This window comes from Protopterus annectens, chromosome 10.part0 (genome assembly GCF_019279795.1).
Source record: "Protopterus annectens isolate FY-2018-M chromosome 10.part0, PAN1.0, whole genome shotgun sequence".
Lineage (NCBI taxonomy): Eukaryota > Metazoa > Chordata > Ceratodontiformes > Protopteridae > Protopterus > Protopterus annectens.
The window spans coordinates 958,231,368-958,252,435 of record NC_056744.1 but is presented as its reverse complement, the minus strand read 5'-3'; the positions used below and the strand labels follow the sequence as shown (position 1 = coordinate 958,252,435).

Below are 21,068 nucleotides of genomic sequence, written 5' to 3'. Positions count from 1 at the left end.
CATACGCCACTCCTTGGGCACGTATCCTGAGGTGAGGCTAAGATTAAACAGCTGCCCTAACTGCGGGTTTAATTCCTCATTGAGTTTGTGGAGCACACAACCGGGGACACCATCTGGTCCCATGGATGCTGTGTTTTTCGCCTTGGAGAGAGCAGTTCTCACCTGAGCATTTGAGATGTTTGGGGGGCTACAATCCTCTGGTAGAGATATCTCCCCTTTTGGGGGGGAGGGGGGGGAATTTGCACTGAACCTGTCAGCCAGTATGTTGGCAATGTCTGTAGGTTCAGTGATTTTTACATAATTTTGAACAAATTCTGAGCATATCTGGGAGTTTCCTCCCAGGTTTCTAACATAGCTAAAAAAGGCCTTATGATTGTCTTTTGTATCCTTAGCGATTTTTCTCTCAAAATTTGCCTTGGATGATTTTATGAGAGATCTTAGTTTTTTACTTATAATGATCAAGGGTGTCTTCCCTTTTACGGATTTTGCTCTATCTTGTAGTAGCTTCCTCCTTTTGTTGTAGAGCTTGTTTATGGCTGGGGTCCACCAGACAGGACATTTGCCTTTGGTACAAAGAGTCTTTGTTTTGTTTGGGATTGCCTGATCCATGCAGTCCTGGAGGTGCTGGTAGAAGGCATTTGTAAGTGATTCAGCGGTTTGAGTAATGGTTTCCGCTGGCTCGGGGGCCTTGAAAGAGACCACACCAGTCTTTAGAAGTGTGAAGTTGGCTTTTGAGAAGTTCTTCACTGTGGTCTTTTTTATCTGGGGTGGGGGCGGGATGTGGACTTCCAATGAGATTAGTTTATGATCTGATCTCACCAATGAGGGGTATACTTCTGGTGTTGAACATTGTGACCCCATGTTCGTGATGATGAGATCTAGTATGTTTTCTCCTCTTGTGGGGATGGTGACTAGTTGTTCCATGGCATTTGAGTTTATGAACTCTAGGAACCTTTGGGCTAGAGTGTTGGGGCTTGAGTAGTGATCCCAGTCTATATTTGGATAGTTGAAATCACCCAGTATGATGGTGTTTGGAGATACATTTATCCCCTCCAGTGTTTTCAGGAAAGCTGTGTGAGGTTCCTGAGTTTGAGAGGGTGGCCTGTAACATGCTACAAATTGCAGAGCAGTCTTGCCTATGGTTAATTGCACCTGGATGGTCTCCGATGCATCGTGCATTGCCACCAACCTTGAGGTGAGGGTGTCCTTGATGAATATGGACTCCCTCCCCTCCTTTCTTGGTGTTTTCTGGATTTTGGGGTCGGATCGCATGATATGAGGTAAAACCTGATAGTGCCGGGGTGCTCTCAGGAGCCTTGAACCAGGTTTCAGTCACAGCACAGACATCAATGTTCTCCATACTGAGAAGGGCTTTGAGTGCATGCATCTCGAGGTTGAGACTTGTGGCATTGAGCAGCATTACCCTTAGTTTTTTTTCCTTTTTTTGTGTTCTAGGATGGTAGGTTTAGAATTTGAGCCTGCACTTCACACTAATTGCCATTAGTCTTATTTGCTGTCAGTATGCTTACATAATGTTACAGACTGTCCCACTCTTCTCCTATTCCTATGTTATTCTCAGTCTCCTGCAATATGATGACCATATTTTTGTAAAACTAAAATATCATGGTGATTATGCTAATAAGGAGATTTAGTGTGATTGTTTCTAAATCACTACCATAACACAATGTGCTTGCAGACAGACACTGGAAGCTTGCAGTGCCATCTGTCCATGCTAGTAATACTTTCTATTATGCATTCTTGCTGCCTGAAGATAGACACAGGGAACTGCATTAGCCACCTTGGTTTGCACCGGATAACATGCCTGCCTGAGCTGGGTCACTAATAATCTCCAGGCCTGCTTCTTTGCAAACAAGCAAAAATTATTCTGTGGAAGGTGGCTTGGAGGGACAGCTGGTGATCTTCATGACCACTTCTCTAAGACCAAGGTTTTTTTCTTTGATAGTAGTCCTAGGAGTAGTTCTATTTCACCCAGCATTAGCTGCAGTGGCTGGTCATGACTTAGGTGGGCCAGCAGCTAGATACCTGCTTTGGGAACCTGTAACACTTCCTTGTACATCTAATAGAGTTCTTATGTCTGGACAGCCCTAGCAATTGGACCACCAGAGGTGGAGCCTGACAATGATGTCAGCCAGGAAGGTGATTTATATCTGGGTGGGTTTTTCTCTGGTGCAATCCTGTAGGCTCTCCAAATCATATTTTATTCCCCATTATAGTGTCTCCCTTCCTTGAATGTGCCATGCCTCATACCCTCTTATAGTCCAGTGCTCTCAATAACCACTTGACCATGGTCTTTTTGCATGTTTCCACCCATGTCTGCACAATTTTGTTTCCATACCTCCCCTGTCTGACTCTGTCTACATTGTACATTTGTTTGTCTTCCTCTGTTCTGTATTCCTTTCTTCATCCATACACATGGTCCACACTACCACCTCCCTCTACCTGTCTTAAAATATAGCAAGTGGACACTTGTGCCACAAACCAAAAATATGCCCTTCCTCCTCTCTTATCTTTTCTTCATATTACCCTTGTATATGTTTCGCTTCTTGGCTTGCCTCCATTTGTGTCTTTTATATCCTCCCTTTTCATCCCATTTATATGATAAGCTATGCTGGCACTTTGCAGTGCTGGCAGTCTGTGATCTGCTCACAGCCTGGTGAGGTGCTTCTTTGCTGGTGTGAATACACATAATGCCAGGCATGCCACCTCATTGCACTTTTCACATTTGATAGATCACCAGATATAGTACCACCATTTCAGTAGCATAGTTACTGCAATTACCATGGCTATGATTATTTACTATGCAACCCTTTCCCTGGCATGTCAACACTATATCAGATCTCATTCATATCTGTGTTATTTAGAATAGTGTCATCTTGTTCTGCATCCCTACCCTACTCTCACTTCCCATCCACTCATTATTATTCCATATTTATTCTGCACCATACCCAACCTAACAGATTTGGCCACTCGACCTCAGCATAGTACAAAACTCCCCCGTCCACAATATAATTATCTAATTTCTTAATCATCTCAGCCTCTCTCTCATCCATCCCAGCCAAACCCTACCAGGTTTTACCACTCAATGGCAAGATAGTGAAAAACTCCTCCCCACAATTTATTAACCAATCTTTTGATCATCTCAACCTCATTCTGTACATCCCAGACAACCACTATCCTATTACTCTGCCCCCAGTCCTTCACATTTCCATCTACTTTTCCCTCTAAAATACTTTTTCGCAAACTCTAGACCTCTACCAACTCTCCTCCTGATAAGCTACCCTTGTAAACAAAATGTTGTTCCTTATATTATTCTCTCATATTCTAGCACTGACCTCCTGCTTAATATACTATCACTGTCCCTTAAACTACACTACCTCAACCTCAGCCTCTAACCACCTACTTAACTCATGCAATAATAGTAATGATTCTAACATATCTCCTAGCCTCTTCAATCTCTGCACTAGATTCTGTCTTAAATACAGAATACTCTACTGTGAGCACTTCTCCCACAAAACAAAATATCCACTTATACCCCCTCTTAAGAATTATTCCATTTTTACTTCAAAATGCAAAGTTTCAGTTGTGTGAAAACATTCACCCAAACCCTGACCTTACTAATCTAAACCCAAACATCAACACCATCAGTTCCTGCAAACACTATACCAGCCCATATAACTCCCCTCCTTTAGTTATATGTCATCCCTCCTTAATGCATCCTTTATCCCTTATGCAAAACATTTTCTACCCAATCCAATTCCCATTCACAGACATACCATTTTCCCACTCCGTTATGCACAAGTTCAGCCAAAACGCTAAGTCTGGTAACATTAAATCTTTGTAGTATTTGTAATAAAATTACAGATCTACATGCCTGAATATCACTTTATTCCCCAGATATCATAGCCTTCAAAAACATGGCTTAAATCCAATATAATAGATATAGAAATACTACCGCCAGGTTACAACATTATGTGGACTGACTGACTCCACAAAAAAAGGCGGCAGAGTTGCTCTACTGTACCCCAGCTCCTATAACCTCTCCTCCTATTCCAAATTCATCTCCAAATTTCACTTAGTTGAAATACTCATAACACTTTTAAAGCTAACTCTACAAAACCACCCTGTATTATTGTACTTTACAACCTCCCTGGAAATAACATCCCCATACTCAAAGCATTTCACTCCTGGGTATCTAGTACTATTACAAAAAAATCAATCTGGTTGATATCAATATTGACTGATGAAATGTAACCTCTGGCAGTCACTGCTGTTGCATAAATCTATTTGGTCTGACTTAACTAATCACAGTAACTACTAAATACAACATAAACAATAAGGACACAACTTGTAATTGGATTTTAGTCTCAGACTCTAGTAAGTATACTATCAGTGGAACCTAACCTAACTCCCTAAATGACAATCTCCTTGCATACACACACATAGGGTTGCCACCTTTTCAAATGCACAAATTGGGACATTTTTTGTAGAAGTGTCAGATTTTGCAGGGCAAAACATGGCCAGTACAAAGGACAGAAATTCACTTTTTTGCCAGAATAAAAACTTATTCTTGTAGCATTTGAGTTGCTTATTCTGTTTATTATAATATTTAGGTGTTTCAGATACAAAATAATTGTTTTATGCAACTATTACAGAAAATATAGGAAATATTTTTGTCCTAAAATCTCCGGACATTTGCCATATTTTCAATTTTTTTGCAGGACACAACTGCCCAAAGAGGGACTGTCCCTCACAAAGTGGGACAGGTAGTAACGCTACACACACAGATTTACTACTCATAACTCCAACACCCATAAACCTAAACCAACCAGGAATCTCCAAAATTTAACAAAGATTTATCCTTATTTGGAAATGCCTCTGCAGAAGTTTTATTAAAAAAAATGATGAAAAGTGAATACTTATACTGGGTGATAAACAGCTTTCTGTCTCTTTTTCTCTCTCTGTCTCTCTCACTCACTCTCTAGTTCCAAAATTTCTTAGGAGTAATTGAGCCAATCAAGGGCCCTTTTTTGAAAGCCTCTCAAGTCTGGATAGCAAATATTTGAAAAGGAGTACTTTGAAAATAAGTTGTAAGGAGACTCCAAAAGGACACCTGACAGACGAAAGGATTCAATTTTCAAAGACAAAATTTCTAACTATCCATACCATAAATTTTCCTGTCCTCTCTCTCCCTCCCTTCCCCATTATGGCCTACCTCTGAAAATTGCAGGGAAACTCTTTCTTGCCCTTTCTCTATGGCAATCTATCACAAGAAATGCTTGCATAGTAGACTTAATAGAAGTTGGCTATAAACTGCAATGGTTATCTTTCCTTACTGCTTCAGGAATTCCACAGAGTCCTATAGACCAATGCCATCCGATTCTTCAATTATTTCAGACTTATTTTGTCATGGGATTATAGACCCAATTCCTGTGTCTTAATGAGGAAAAGGATTTTACTCAAAACCTGTTCTGGTACTCAGAAAAGAGGTTTTATGGAGACACACCCAAGACTTATCCAGACTAAATACATTATAGATAGGAAGTTCTAAAATTTAAAGTACTGACAAATATTTTTAATGCCCCCTTCTTTCTCTTCAAGTGATTTTGGTCACTTTAGATGTAAAAGTTGCTTATATTTACTTACCAATCACAGCTATCACAGATTTTTGGAATTACATTATCAGTTTATTTCCTTAACATTTAGACCCTCTAATCCTCCAAGATTCTTTACCAAATGTCTTGCTCTAGTTATAGGTTACTGAGGACTATGGGGCATACACATTCTTCCTTAAACTAGACAATTGTCTGATTGTAGCTCTTACCAGTTTCACCTTCTAGGATTCACCCTGAACCTAGAAAAAGTCATAAGTGCAACCAGCCCACTAAGTGACATTTCTGGGATGCCTCTTGGACACTTTCCTGATGATGGCTACCTTTCTTCCATTGGAAAAAAAGAGTAGCCCATCATCTCTATTTTCTAAATCTTTCAGAACAAAAGGGTCATTTCTAAGGGCCCTGTATTACATGGACTCATGCATTTTTATGATCCTTCAGGCCAAACCTCACATAAGAAAGTTCCTGTGGTAACTCAAGTCAGTATGGACCCAGCACACCTATCTATTCTCTTAGATAATTCCAGCCCTCAGCTTTGTAAAAATGGAGCTGCTTTGGTCCAATGTAGGAGTGTCCTTCTCCCTTCTCTCCTCTTGTCAGAGTTTGACCAAAGATAGTTCAGACATTGCTTGGGGTGCCATCTTCTAAGGCATCAACGTACAGGGAATTTAGGGACATCAACTCATGTTACCATGAAAGAGAAAATGGCTCTCATAAATGCAGTGAAAGGTCTAAGTCAAGAATGGATGGAAGATGCATTACAGGTGGTGACATGCAATGTCGTTGTAATGTTGTACATAAACAGGATGATACAATATCTTACTCCATTTGCAGGCTGGTCATGATTGCCTGGGATGTAGGATACAACACAATTTATACTTCCAGGCAACAGACATTCTTTCACAACAAACCACACTAGTAGACTCTATGAGCAGATCTAGAACAGACTGTCATGACAAGATGCTAAACTGAGATGTCTTCAGGCAAATAGTTCACCTGTAGGGAATTCCACAAATATATAATTTTGCCTCCATCAGCAACAGACAATAAGAACAGTTCTGCTACTGGACATCTTGCAAAGAGGCCTGGAAGAGAGATGCCTTTTCAATTCCCAGGACAGGGATGTCTCTGTATGCTTCCTCCATTTCTTCTCTTTTCCAGGTTTCTCCAAAAGATAAGGAAGAACTTGCCAACAATATTATTTGCAACCCCCATTTGACCAAGGTAACACTGATTATCCCTTCTATTGCAAATGGCCAAGGAAAATCACCAGAAACTCATTCACAGGGTAGACTTGCTCACATAGGACAAGGACTCTGTGAGTCATCTTCAAACCCTAAACCTAACAGTTTACATGATTTTTTTATTATTATTATTCCTTTTAGCCTCTTTTATTCTCAGGGATTGCTACAGGCATTTAAGGAAATAAGAAAACATGCTACTAGGAAATGTTATTTACCTAAATGGAAAGATGTTTTCTCTAGTGCAAAAACAGAGGACAGGACTGACCTCAGGCTATGACTGACTGCCACTAGATCCTCCTTTATCTACTCTTTTTCAAGTCAGGTAGTTTCTTCAGAGAGTATTATATATTAGGCCACAAAGTAAAAAAGGTAGTTCCTCCATGTGATTTGAATTATGTTCTAGAAAAGTTAAAATTCATTATACATTATTTATATATGCAATCAGTAAATACCATGCGAGACAACACAGGGTATCTATTTTACTAAGAGGAGTAGGATATAGAATGTACTGCTGTACAGGTGTAAGAAATAAAGTTAGTTCTTACTGGATATGCTTGTTACCTGATCATCCTAGCAGACTGTGAGTCAGAGTAAAACCATTGTGGAGGCTGGTAACACACCAACACAGTCTGTGTCATATGAGTGCACCCTGATGAATACTGTAAGAGTTACAGTCCCCTTTGTGATAGTTTGCATAGCCATAGAAGCCTTATCAAAATGTGGAAAACTATCCAGTCCAATATTTCTGACCATGAGTAACAAGAACTCTAACATGGCCTATTGCATAAAACAAGGTATGAGACTGCCTTTCCTTCATCGTTAGCCAACTGTCTCATCTCAGACATATTACAGATTGGGACAAGCTCTGACTCAATACCTAAAGTCAACAACCTGACTGAAATATATATTCTCAATCAATGAAAAGAGAAATTCCCTGGATAGGCAACAGAAATGTTAACTTGCGTGTCTTATGTCTACACAGGCTATTTGTTACATAGGTTCATAGGCTGGTACTAGGCTATTGGCCCTTGGCCTATACAAGCCTAGCCATAACAATTGCCTGGATATTTCTTCCTGCAATATTTACTTCCCTGGACTCCTGTCTAGCAGGGCGACTGATGTGATCCCTGGGGTGAATTTCCTGTCTCCCATCCAATTGCCAAGGTTCCTTTTGAATAGCACCAAGGAGGTGCTCTGCTTGACATGTATGGGCAGTCTATTCCAGAGTAGGGGGAGTCTCTGGGTCAGGAACCTATCCCTTCAGTATGTTTTGTTCATTGTGATGACAAGGTTTAGATCCCTGGAGTGTGTGGCTCTGAGGGATTGGGATTTCTTTAAGTGGAGCATGTCCAACAGCTCAGGGTTTGACATGACCTTGTATGTTAAGCAGAGATTGCCTCAGAGTATAGCTGGAGTTTTTTTAGATGGTCAGCATAGGACATTTGCTTTAGGCCTATGATTCTTTTAGTGAGATATTTCTGTGGCCTTTCCAGCTGTTGCAAGTGTCTTGTGAGGTACATACCAAACGGGGCATTGTACTCTATAATGGGTCTAATGAGGGATGAGTACAGTGGACAATGACCTCCTTTTTTCTGGATGAAAAGCCCTTAGTGATGAGGTGTGCCACATAGAAGGATTTCCTGACTGTTGCAGCGATATAGTTATCGAAGGTGAGACCACTGTCCACCTGCGTCCCTAAGTCTCTCATCACACTTTCGGTGTTTAGTGTATTGCCACCTATGTGGTAATTCATAGGTACATGGTTTTTCCCAAAGGGGATAACTATACATTTCTTGGCATTAAGCTTGAGCCCATGACTCTGGCACCAAGCATCTGTTTCTGCAAGGCCCTTTTGTAGAATATCCACATCATTTGGGGATTCAGTAATGGCTCCCAGTTTGCAGTCATCTGCAAACTTTGTTAGCCATAGTCCCTTAGTGTTGGCCTGTACTTCAGAGAAGTAGATGCCAAACAAGAGCGGTCCCAGGACTGAACCCTGAGGTACTCCACTTGTCACTTGTCTGGAGCTGGATTTGGAGTCGGCTACTTTTACAGTTTGGGTTCTGTCAGTAAGCCAGTTGGCAACCCATCGAGTGACAAAGGGAGTTTATACCCAGCTTAGTAAGTTTATCTATAATTCCAGAGTGGGGGATGGTGTCGAAGGCCTTGGCGAGGTCCAGATAGGCTGTGTGAACCACCTTACCCTTGTCCACAGCTCTGGAGACTGATTCGAAGAAGTCAGTCAGGTTCAGGAGAATATGTTTTCATTTTCCCTTTTGAGTCTTGACAGGACTACGCAGATGCACTAAAGTAAACCAGAATATGTATTACTTTGAATACACTTAGCTGCTTTGCTTGTAATACCTTCTCTGTGATCTATATCTTTGATTAGGCTGACACTGACTTAAAAATTGTATGGTGTAATGCCAGTATGTTGTTTTCATCATAATGAGGAGAAAATGTAAACAACATGATTTTAATAACTGGGCCAAACTTGTACCACTCTTTCTCTCTCTGCGAGATAGTATAAAGGTCATGCCAATATTATTTATTTATTTACTGGGAAATTCTGACTGGGTAATACCCATTTTCAGTGAAGGCCCTGGGATAAAAGTTCCATTTGCTTACATTGCATTATACTAAGCTCCAGTTAAAGAGAGTAGTTATATTTCTATTTACATTTATACACAAACAGTAGTCACATTTATGCATTCTAGGATTTTAGACAGGTGGAAGGTACTGGAAAGAAAGCCTATGTGCAATTTAGTGGATTGCATAGGCAGCAGTTATGTATACAACTTATTTGTCCTTTCAGTGAGATGTTGAGAGTATTCTGTTTAAGGAGGGTATTTGGAGAATATTGTATGGTGAACACAAAGTCTTAACCTGTTGATGACCATGTGCAGGAACAGGATTGGTTAAGATGTTGTTTAAGCGGTGGTTTAAAACTACTGAGTTTGTTGGAGAATTTTAATTGTGTGGGGATACTATTCCAGAGTTTAGCAACTTATTGGAAGTAGAGAGACTTTCCTGCAACATATTTGCAAGTAATAAGAATGTGTTACTGGAACAAATGTCCCTTGCTGGACAGTAGGGCAGTCATAAGTTTTGTAGTGCAGGGCATTTTTTCTGGATGACGAATGAATTTGTGTTCAGTAGTTAGCTGCAGATATATAGATAGTTGTGTAGTTTAAGCCAGTTTAATTGCTTTATGCTATGACAATGGTAGGTCCTATGAGTGAGCTTGTAATCTTAGCAATAATCAATTGCTAAATCTGTCCTAGAAATAATGAAGGTCAATACATCAGAAATAAGGATAGACCTTGAAGAAAAAAAATAGTTCAACATCTAGTCTAGACCTTAATAAAGCCAAACTCGATGCCCGGTTCTATAGCTAATAATCCATGCAAAGCATACATAATAAGAAGAAGAACCAAAGATATCTTCATTAATTGCAGACCACCAGATAGGTAAAGGATCTGGGTATACATCTTGCCCTTCTTCTTCTCATCTTCTGGTTTCTTTCTTCTTTTCCTCTATTTGTTTTTTTATGTTCCTCTTTTTCCTGTTCATAAACCCCTTTATTGCATTTGTGCTGCCAAGCTTTTTTTTATATATATATTTTTTTATTTTTGCCACTGATGCTGTTTTCAGTCTCACTCTCCAGCAATATAAGACTCACAGCCAGTAAACTGACAGAACTACAACATTCCAAACTTCTAGCATCAGTTTAGTTTGATTTAGTAGCTAGCCAGGTGAATCCTTTTCCGTCATGACCTGAGTCACAAGAGCAAAAGACACACAATTGTAAAGACTAACAGCCAACATGCTTTGGGAATCTTGAATGAAATTCAATAACCCAGACTATTTTATAACTTAGCAGGCTCACATAGGCCGCAGTCAGAGGTTAGCAGGGAACTATAGACCCTAGGCTGTGAGGCCAAAATGGGAGCTTCTTTTTTTCTGCCTTTTTATTAAAGTCATTTATGACTGGACCACCAACACTGACCTTAAGTATCAGTGAGTTCCCTGTTCTAGTTATGATTTGGGGAGTTTCAATGTTTGATGCTGGCTGCTGTTGAGCATGGAGTTTTTTCTGGATTTTTTCAAACTGCTGACACTGTTCAATGGTGGTGTTTTCTATAGTAAAATGCTGCAGGGAGGGGGGAGATAGCTCATTTCATTAGCTTGCTGTCTGCCCTTTGCACTTGTGCATTGTGTTAGCTTGTGTACCTAACATATGAAGAAGTATTGCTTTAATTAAAGTGATAAAGCAGTTAGAAGAAAACGTAGTAAATTAGTTTGAGTGGTTTTAACTAGTGAAAGTTTGCAATTGTTACTATGTAATAAATTAGTAAGTAGTTATCACACTAAAAAAAAAAAACAAATGGAACAAATGGAATATGTAGAAGTAGCAGTGGCTATCGAGGAAGAAAATGTGCGGAAATGAATAAGAAGATGAAGAAGACAGAAATAATACAGTATAACAGAAGAACATATAGAAATTAAAATGAGAATAGGCACTCGGTAGAATTTTCTTTGGGTTAGATTGTAGGCAGAACATAGAACTAATTAACTGATACTCTTCCCAAGAGAAGAGGGAAAAAAGGGATGGGTGAAACTGAGAGAGACATTGAATATCAGTATGTAATTGCAATATAAACACGTTGTCTTTTTTTTTTGTAAACTGGAAATTGTGAGACCATCATTTTAAAAATTAAATTATGTAAGAATGATATAGATGTGTATGGTGGTGCTTGAAAAATAGTGGACAGGCTTTTGTTGCCTGTAATACAAGAAATGAAAGTATTTTAGATTAACTGTTAGGGTAAGAATATTGACTGGAAAACAAGGATGGCAGTTGAAATCAGGAAAAGTAGTATAGCAATAATGTATTAAGATGTTTGAGAAGCTGAAGTTGGTTAAGAAATGAGTATTCCATTTCCTGCAGACAAAAAAAGAGGCAGAGAAAATGAGAATAGTTGTGTTGGGAACAGAGAGAAATATTACTTTTACACCAGGTACCACTTAGTGTGAATATGTCAAAGGATGTCAAAGTTGTTTCTAACAGAAAATGAAATGATTAATGAGAGACAGATAATTTATGTATAACAGGTAACTGCATTTTCATGTCACTTTAGTTCACTATTGAAAAAGGTTAACCTATGCTGTGCTTATAGGTTCATAAGTTCATAGTTTAGTTTTAGGCTAGCTACCCTTGCTGGCCTTTTTCATCCTAGCCAGTTTCCTTTTTGGTGCTTGAATTAATCTATCCCTTTTGCTGTTAAATTGGCTTTACCTATCCCATGATTAATAATTATGTATTACTCTTAGTGAAAATAACTGGGATCATACCATAGATAATTTGAGGGGATCCATGGGTGGGATAAAGAATTTAGGACCTGCTTCTATCCATTAGTAATACAGGGGGAAATCTTACAGGTACATTTTCTATTACCCATTTATAGATCCAAGTTGTGCTTGAATATGGACAGGGATGAGCTTTGTCTTGCATGAATGGGGAGTCTATTTCACAGTGGTGGTATCCGCTGCAAGATATACTTATCTCTCCAAACTGTTCTGTTGATGTTGCAGAAGAAGTTTAGATTCATAGACTGAGTATTTATGATGCCATTTGACTTGCTGATATGCAGTAAATTCATCAGTAATGGATCACAGGATGCTTTGTATGCCACACACAGGTCACCTGTTAGCAGTCTATAGGATAGTGAATATAGCGAAAGGGCTTTGAGTTGGTCCATGTAGGTCTTATTTTTAGGCTTTGTATCATTTTAGAAAGGTATCTCTGTGGGCTTTCCATTTGTGTCATGTGTCTAGACAGACACACATTAAAGGGGGCATTATATTCAATGATTGTCCTAATGAGGGCTGAGTAAAGGGGACAATGACATTCCTAGATCTAGGCACAATCCCTTTGATTATAAGCTGTCCAATATAAACGGACTTTCTTACAACAATAGACACATATTGGTCAAAAGTTAGGTCACTGTCCACATAAGTTTTCAAATTCTGAACAACTGGGTCAGTTCTTAGGGACATATTGTAAATGTGGTAGCTCCCTGGGGTAGATGACTCCCCAAAGGACACAATAATGCATTTTTTGATATTTAGTTTCAGACCATGATTTTGGCACCAGTTATTTATTTGAGACAAAACTTCCTCCAGGATGACTAAGGCACAGTGACTGCTCATAGCTTGCAGTCATCTACAAACTTAGTCAGCCAGAGGCCTTTGATATTGGCTTTTACTTCAGAAAAGTAGATGCCAAACAGGAGAGATCCCAGCACAGAACCCTGGGGTACCCAACTAGTGACTAGTCTCTGTGGAAATAAGTTCCCCTGGTTTGATTATCTGTGTCTTATCTGTGAGCCAGTTGGCAATCCAATGGGTGTCATAGAGGTTTATTCCTAGTTTAGTTAGCTTTTCTACTATGCCTGAGTGGAGAATTGTGTCAAAAGTTTTGTCCAGGTCAAAGAATGTGGTGTGTACTCTTCTTTCCTCATATCTGCTTTCAGTTCTCCTCTAAAATGATCTGTAGTTCTTCATATGATTCTGTTTAACCATTGTACCACAAAATTATTATTATTTTTTTAATGTTTGCATTAGCAATCCAACAGATTTTTAATGAGCTATTCCATGTATATGCAGTGGATGACTCTATATAAGAGTTTGTCAGATACTGTATTACTGTTTCAAGTTTTATGCTTAAGAAAGATACAGCATTCTTTATTTTAATATGTTCCTTTTGATGTTCCACTATTCATTTTAGGTTTCATGCTGTCCTGAAGAATTCCCATAGACCCTTTAATTTGTGAGTACTTTTTTGTTTTCATTTTCTGTTTCTGGTTTCAACAATGTTGCCATTATATTTCTATTTTAAACTTGCATACAGTTTTCGTTCAGTGAATTGTTCTGTTTTGTTCAATTTCTAATGTCCACTTGCATAATCAAATCTCACTGTTTTTGATGTTTATTCTTGTACCTCCCTCTCCCCTCATCAAAGTTAGGTCATTTATATTCCATAAATATATACCTTAAGATTTGTCACACCTTTCTGTTTTATTTACCGTGAAACTGATCAGACACATTTACTAGGTTGATTTCATATACTGTGTCCATTTTTGAAAATTGTCTTTTCTTGGAAATCAGCTGAAAAGTCTCACACTGCTTCTGCATACCCACTATGCACCTTTCATAGTGCTTCTGAAATCTAAATATTGACCTAGATACAAGGGCTTTACCAGCAAGCAACAACAACAACAACAGGTTTGACTCTGTGAAGAAAAAATATACCAATGACGACCAAGTGTCTTTGCTAAAAATCCACAAAATAACAAGGCAAAAAGTAACTAAGCAAAGACAAGGCTCCAGCTTCTTTTTCAAATGCAGACTGCTTTAATGGCACACAGACACAAGCACTTTCACCATAGGCTTCTTCAGGTGTATGATTACCTTAGCACACCCTTTATATATCAAATGACATTACATTTAATTAGTTCTTAAACACATATTACACTCTATCAGTGGTTTACAAACTAATACATCTATATATGTTTGCATAAAAACATTAAATTACATTAACACTAAAAAATACTAGCAAATATATAAAGAACTATATAAATATATATATAAAAAACATATAATAAAAACATACATTATCTACGTAAAGGTCTATTCTTTAAAATTGGTCTCAATGGAATCACATCATTGAGACCATGTCCTGCATTAACCCTGAGCCTCACTATCCATTCTACTTCCATCTTCTCTGTCTTGTTTCTAATATCCCCCTTTCTCTTGTTAACATCAGTTGTCCCTAATACTCTAAATTTAAAATTATGTTCCATATTGGTTTCTTTTGCAAGGACTATCTTTTATACCTGCTGTGCATAGTGACAGTGACAGAATAACAGAAAACCAAATCTATAAAAGACGTCAGTATATAAGAACTGAAGATGAACTGATATATAACCTTAAATTAGGAATCAGTGCAAAACAAAAGTCTAGACAGAGACTTACAAAAGATGGCACCATGAAAACATTAAAACGCCTGGGAGAACTAAACTCAAAGAGCATAACACAGAGACAATGCATGCAGTGATGATTAAACAGACACCTTACAGAGTACCAGAGTCCAGAACCATAGCTGGCACATCTACTTCCCAGCACCAAGTATGATACACTGCTCAACTCAAGCTGCTTGCTACAAGTTATACCATGCACAAAGCACATATGTAGGTGCTTCAGTGCTGACCACAAAAGCTGTATTTCTATGCCAATATTCAGAAAAGCCGGTGAATAACTTAATGCACTATCAACCAATCGGCATTTGTTGATCATGCTCAGTAACACCTTACACCCTGGACAGCTGTTCTCTTCAACCAACCCTAGTTATGATTCAGCCAGAGTAACAAAAACGTAGTAAGAGAAGAGAAGATCAAAAATCCTTAAAGAAAAATCTTCAGACTTGAAGTGCTACTTCCTATACTGATGGAAGTATTAGATTCTATAATGACTTTAAGAAATGAATGATTGATACTCTTCCATACCCAGAACTGATGAATTTGCTAGAGAACCTAGGGAAGGCCAGATACTTGACAACACCAGATTTGATGAAAGGATACTGGCATACACCACCTACCTCTTCTGCCAAAGGCAAAAAAAGCTTTTTTGACCCCTTATAGACTATTTTAGTAAACAAGGTTATCGCTTGGCTTGGAATGTAATTAATATTTATATGCCACTAGAAAGAACACAAGCTCCCATTCAGTATTTCTTTTTGTTTGTACCTAAGTGATAAAACCAGTCCATTTTAAACCAAGCCATGGTCTAGGTCATTATAAGACATGTAAGTATATATATGAGGAGGTTAGAATAGCCATTTCATCTAGCTATTTTTATGAAGCAGAAGAAAACCATTTACCCAAAGAAAACATATGCAGACTTTTGGGAGAATTTGTCGATATCACACAAGGAATCACTGAAAGTCAGGTCTCAAGGCCTAACTATTGAACTATAAGACAAAAAGTTACTCTTAAAAGCCACCTTACTTATCCAATAGGTGTTAATTTCCCAACAATTATTTTCTGCTGTAGCCTGTTCTTTCAGATTCAACATAAGCTGGCTTCTGTTCTACAATGTAGCTTGGTATGGCGCATGGCAACTCACATTTACTAGTTTAAACACAGACTTGTCATTTGTATTAGCATTCATAAATTCACTTACAATTTACTACATTGTTACCATTATTATTATTATCATTATTATCATTATTACTACTAGTAGTAGTGTTGGTATTGGTAGTAGCATTAATAGTAGCAGTAGCAGTAATAGTATTAGTAGTAGCAGTAGTACGAGTAGCATTAGCAGCATTACTAATATTAACAGTAGTAACATTAGTAACTTTAGCAGAAGTATCAGTGGTATCATTAGCAGTGGTATTTTATAATTGAAAATGTTATGCTTTAGCAAAATATTATATTCTTTCTTTTTAATATTTACCTTTTTATGTCTCCTCCAGCTTTAGGTTTCACGCTGCCTTCCAGTCTGCAAGAACATCATTTCTTTTGTAAGATTATTATTATTATTTATTTTTTAACTTTCCACTTTTCAATCATGAGTATCCTCTGATATATTGTCATTTTATGTAAAATTATTTAATTTAGTAGAATGCCTAGTTCTGTTCCACTTTTGCATCTTTAGATCCCGCATGTTTCACCAAATCCACTATGTTTTCTAATGTTACATTACTTAATTTCACCGCAGCCCAAAGCTGCAACTATCATATTTTAAAAATCATCCACTTAGGACATTTCTTTTCACTTCCATTTCATTCATTCCTTCTTCTTTTCTTGTTTTTGTTGTTCAGACCATAAAAACAATACCACAGTATTTGTAAAAGTAGGTCTTCCACACAAATAGTGCAGGCACTTCCAGAATGAGCTTACCTGGTGCTCCTCAGATCTGTTTGCACATGAAATCACAAACCATCATAGCCACAACGAAGTGTCAACCTCCAGACTTTTAGCTAAATCAGCCAGTTTTGAAATATTTACCAAAAACACATTGGTTGCTTCATTTAGGTAACGTTTCTTTCATTCTGCCTTGTGTTTTAGGACTACGTCTGTGGCTGTTGAAAAGATATTAGAAAAGACTGCCATATCTGTTTACATAAAACTGTGCCTGTTTTACAGCTGCAATGTTCCCTCTCTACTGAGCAGTGTTTTCTTATGACCTAGACATTTTGCATAAGGCAACCATGCTGTCATATGAATCTTTTTTCAGATGTTATTGAATTTGGTTACGTTATAAACTATAAATTCCAACCAACTTTCACCAAAACACTTTGCAATATATCAGTCACCTTTTTGTCTTGCTATTATATTCTGGGGAGCAGCATCCCTGCTTCTGGAGTGGCTGTCTGGCTAAAATTTATTTATATATTTGTTTATTTATTTATTTATTTATATTTGTTGACCGGGAGTGTCCGACTGGACGTAGGTCCATTTTCAGCAGAGGCCCAGGGAGAAAAGCTCCACAGTTAAAATAAACAGACAGTAGTTACATTGGATTACATAGCAATTAACAATTTAACATAGAAATTACTTACAGCATATTTACAGATAAAGAACATAGTACATCAGTAGACAACTAGAATTTTTATCTGTAAAGTACATAACAGATATTAACAAATGTTACAATAAGAAGTTCCTGCTGTATAATAAGTACTAGGCTTATGAACATCTGAGGTTGCTATAATCAAGGTAGTTAGTGGAGTGGAAAGAAAGGTAGTGGTTGGATGGGGTGGATGATATTAGAGTGGGAGTTGCAAGGGCATAGCCAGCATGTTTTTAGGTGCGCTTTTAGTAAAGTTTTGAAGTGGGTGCATGATGGTATGGAGGTAATTGTGGGTGGGAGGGAGTTCCATAATTTGGCTATGGTGCAAGAGAATAGTGCTTCACCGGCAGAGTTATTGGCTTTAGTGATCTGCAAGTGATTTTTGTTGCTGGATCTTAGTGGTCTGGTGGTGCGATAGGGTTGCAGTAGATTCTGGAGGGATGGGACATTTAGTGGATGGTTTACTAGTTTGTGGGCGAGTGAGAGTTGATACCATTGAAGGAGGTGAGGGAGTTCAAGCCAGCCCAATTCAGCAAGTGAGAGACAGTGGTGACTACGGTAGGATGCCCATGTGGCGAATCTGGCGATTTTGTTGTAGCAGGTCTCTAGCTTGTTTAGATCGCATTGCCTTAGGTTGGTATATATTGGAGAGGCATAAAATAGGGTGGAGATAAGGTGGGAATTTGCTATTGAAATCTTTGCTGCTTTGGTGAGAAGTTGCTTATTTCTGTATAATGCTCCTAGTTTTTTGTGGACTGTTTTTATGGTCAGGGATATGTGAATGTCAAATTTTAGTTTATTGTCTATTTCCACTCCTAGCAATTTGGTGTGTTCAGTTGGTTATATAGTGGTGTTGTCTTTTGCTGTGATGTTAAAGTGAGAGTTGTTTTGAGTATGTTTGGTGGGTTGGAAGATGAGTAGTTTAGTTTTGTTTGGGGTGAGTATTAATTGGGCATCGGATAACCAAGTTTCAACAGAGGAAAAGGCTTCCTGTGTGACTTTTTGCAGTTTGGGTAGGGACTGGGCTGAGCAGATGATATTGAGTCATCTGCGTATTGTATGAGTGTGCCATGTTTGGTGGCAGAGGCTAGATTATTAGTGAAAACAGAGAAGAGTAGGGGTCCAAGGATGGATCCTTGGGGAACCCCTATGGAGACAGGTAGTTGGGGAGATATATAATTCTGCCATACAACGGATTGTTGGCGGTCAGACAGGTAACTCTGAAACCAGTTGGTGACTGATTGAGAGAAGAATAGGTTACTGAGGACAGAGATAAGTTGTTTGTGTGGGACCATGTCAAATGCTTTAGATAGGTCTAGGAAAGCAGCAGAGGAGAGGTAGCCATTGTTTTTATGCTGAAGGATAGTGTTAGTAAAGGAGAGTAAAGCAGTGGTGGTGCTATGGTTTGGTCGGAAACCATGCTGAGTATTGGAATGGAGGTTGTTAGTTAGGAGGTAGTCTGAGACCTGAGACTAGAGAGAATAGCTATGGGGTGGTAATTGGTTAGTTTTGTGGAGGATCCACCTTTGTGGAGGGGAATTATATGTGATACTTTCCACAGTGTGGGAATGTAACTTTCTGACAAAGATCGGTTAATCAAGATGGATACTGGGTAGGCCAGAGCATCAGCTGTGATTTGTAGGTATTCACTTGGGAGGTGGTCTGCTGCTAATTTGGTGGGCTTAAGAGTTTTTTTATGTTAGAGGTAGGTGCAGGAGAAAAAGAGAAGGCAGTGGGGAGATTACTAGTTGAAGGTGTGGGTTGGAGGGTAGGGGGGTTGTGTTATTTAGCTAGTGATAGTATGGTTTGTGTGAAGTATATGTTGAATGAGGTAGCAATATTTTCTGAGGAGTGAAGGATGTTAGGAGGAGGGGTACTGACTTTACCTGGGTGGAGGATGGAGTTTATGGAGGACCAGAATTGTTTGGGGCTGTGTTGGGAGGAGTCTAGGGCAGACTGGTAGCATTGGAATTTGTCCTGTTTTATTAGCTTTTTGACTCTATTGCGTAGTTCTTGGAATTTCTGTCTAGTTGAGGGGGTTTTGGTTTTGCGCCAGTGCTCCCAGGCTTTATACCTGTTTTTCATTTCTGACTTAGTGGTTTTCTGTAGCCATGGGAAGGGTTGTGCTTTGGTTCTGGAAAGTCTTTCATGGTAATTAAGGATGCTCAGGAAGGTAGTATTAAAAAATTCAACTGCGGCATCAAGACTGAGGTACTTTAGAGGATGCAGTTACATTCTTTGAGGGATGAGATGAAAGTGAGTGGGTTAAAGTTTAGTTTTTTACGTATTTGACGGTAGATGACAGGTTTAGCTTGGTATAAGTATTTTTTGAGTAGGAATGTTGGGGAGTGATCACTGAGGCTATCTGATAAGCAGCCTGTTATATGTGACTGGGGCTCTTACTGACGAGTATCCAATACAGGGTAGTGTGCTTGCTGGAGTTTTTATTTATCCTGGTTGGTGACTGGACTAGTTGGGTGAAGCCATGAAGGTTTACATGATGGGTTGGATGGTTGCCAGAACAAGATTGCCAGTCAATATTGAAATCACCTAAAATGATAGTTTATTGGGGGAGATGGTGGGTAGACCAGCTGAGGAGGTTTTCTAGTGGAGGGATGTTTTGGCCAGATGGGAAGTAGCATCCAACTATGTTGATGGTTTTGTTTTGGTTTATTTTGAGGTTGGTATATATTATTTCTTCATTGCCTATTTGTGGAGCTGATGATTTTAAGATCTGGATGTTTAGATGCTGTTTAAATATTATAGCTACACCGCCTCCTTTCTTGTTTAGCCGACCCACTCTTAGTATGCCATAACCTGTAGGGAGTATTTGCTCACTGGTAGTGTGAGGTTTTAGCCAGGTTTCTGTCAGGGTGACTATATCTGGGGAGTACAAGTCTATGGTGACATGGAGTTCATGGACTTTGTTGGATATACTTCTAATATTTAGGCTTAGTAGAAGGAAGTCACTTGGCTTTCTATTGGCTGTAATATGGGAGAAGTTGTGTTTTCTAGTCTGATTATGAGGATTGGGGTTGGAGATGGTAGGGCCAGGGTTGGGGTGGATGTCTCCACTTAGGGCTTGTTTTGATATGCATGAGGTTATTAGTTTTCTCAGTTTTTGAATGTGTTTGTTTATAAGGGAAACTTTATGATTGTGCTCTGTGGGTAATAGGTATGGTGGGAGGGTTACTATGTTAACTTGTAGGGATGCTTTATGTTTGAGTAATATCGTTGGTAGAATATGTGGGGGGTGCATAGGGATGGTTCTTGAGTTGGTGGGAGGGGAGCTGAGTGAGGGTGAGACATGAGTGGTGGTGTGAGTAGTAGTACAGTGGTAGTGGTTGAGTGGGGGAATGATGGAGCTTTGGTAGGATGTAAGATATGCAAGGAGAGTGCATGCAGTGAGCATAGGTAAGGTACGCTTGTACATGTTAGTTGAGGAGGTGTGATAGTAGTGGGAAGATGGAGGAGGTAGTGTTGGGTTAGCGCTGTGGTTGGCTATTGGAAAGATGGGAGGGGTTTGTGAGTGTAATAAAGGTGGGACCACTAGAGG

The 21,068-nt window shown here is 39.0% G+C and overlaps 1 protein-coding gene across 2 annotated transcripts in view; it reads left to right on the top strand.

Annotated features, from left to right (window-relative positions):
- The window catches only part of LOC122813416 (histo-blood group ABO system transferase-like), a 527,526-nt gene that overhangs the window by 113,490 nt on the left and 392,968 nt on the right, over window positions 1-21,068 (top strand). For both annotated transcript variants that reach the window (XM_044085732.1, XM_044085731.1), the window contains exons 3-4: window positions 13,668-13,709; window positions 16,416-16,463. In XM_044085732.1, coding sequence (XP_043941667.1) covers window positions 13,668-13,709; window positions 16,416-16,463 — 90 coding nt within the window. The remainder of the gene's footprint in view (window positions 1-13,667; window positions 13,710-16,415; window positions 16,464-21,068) is intronic.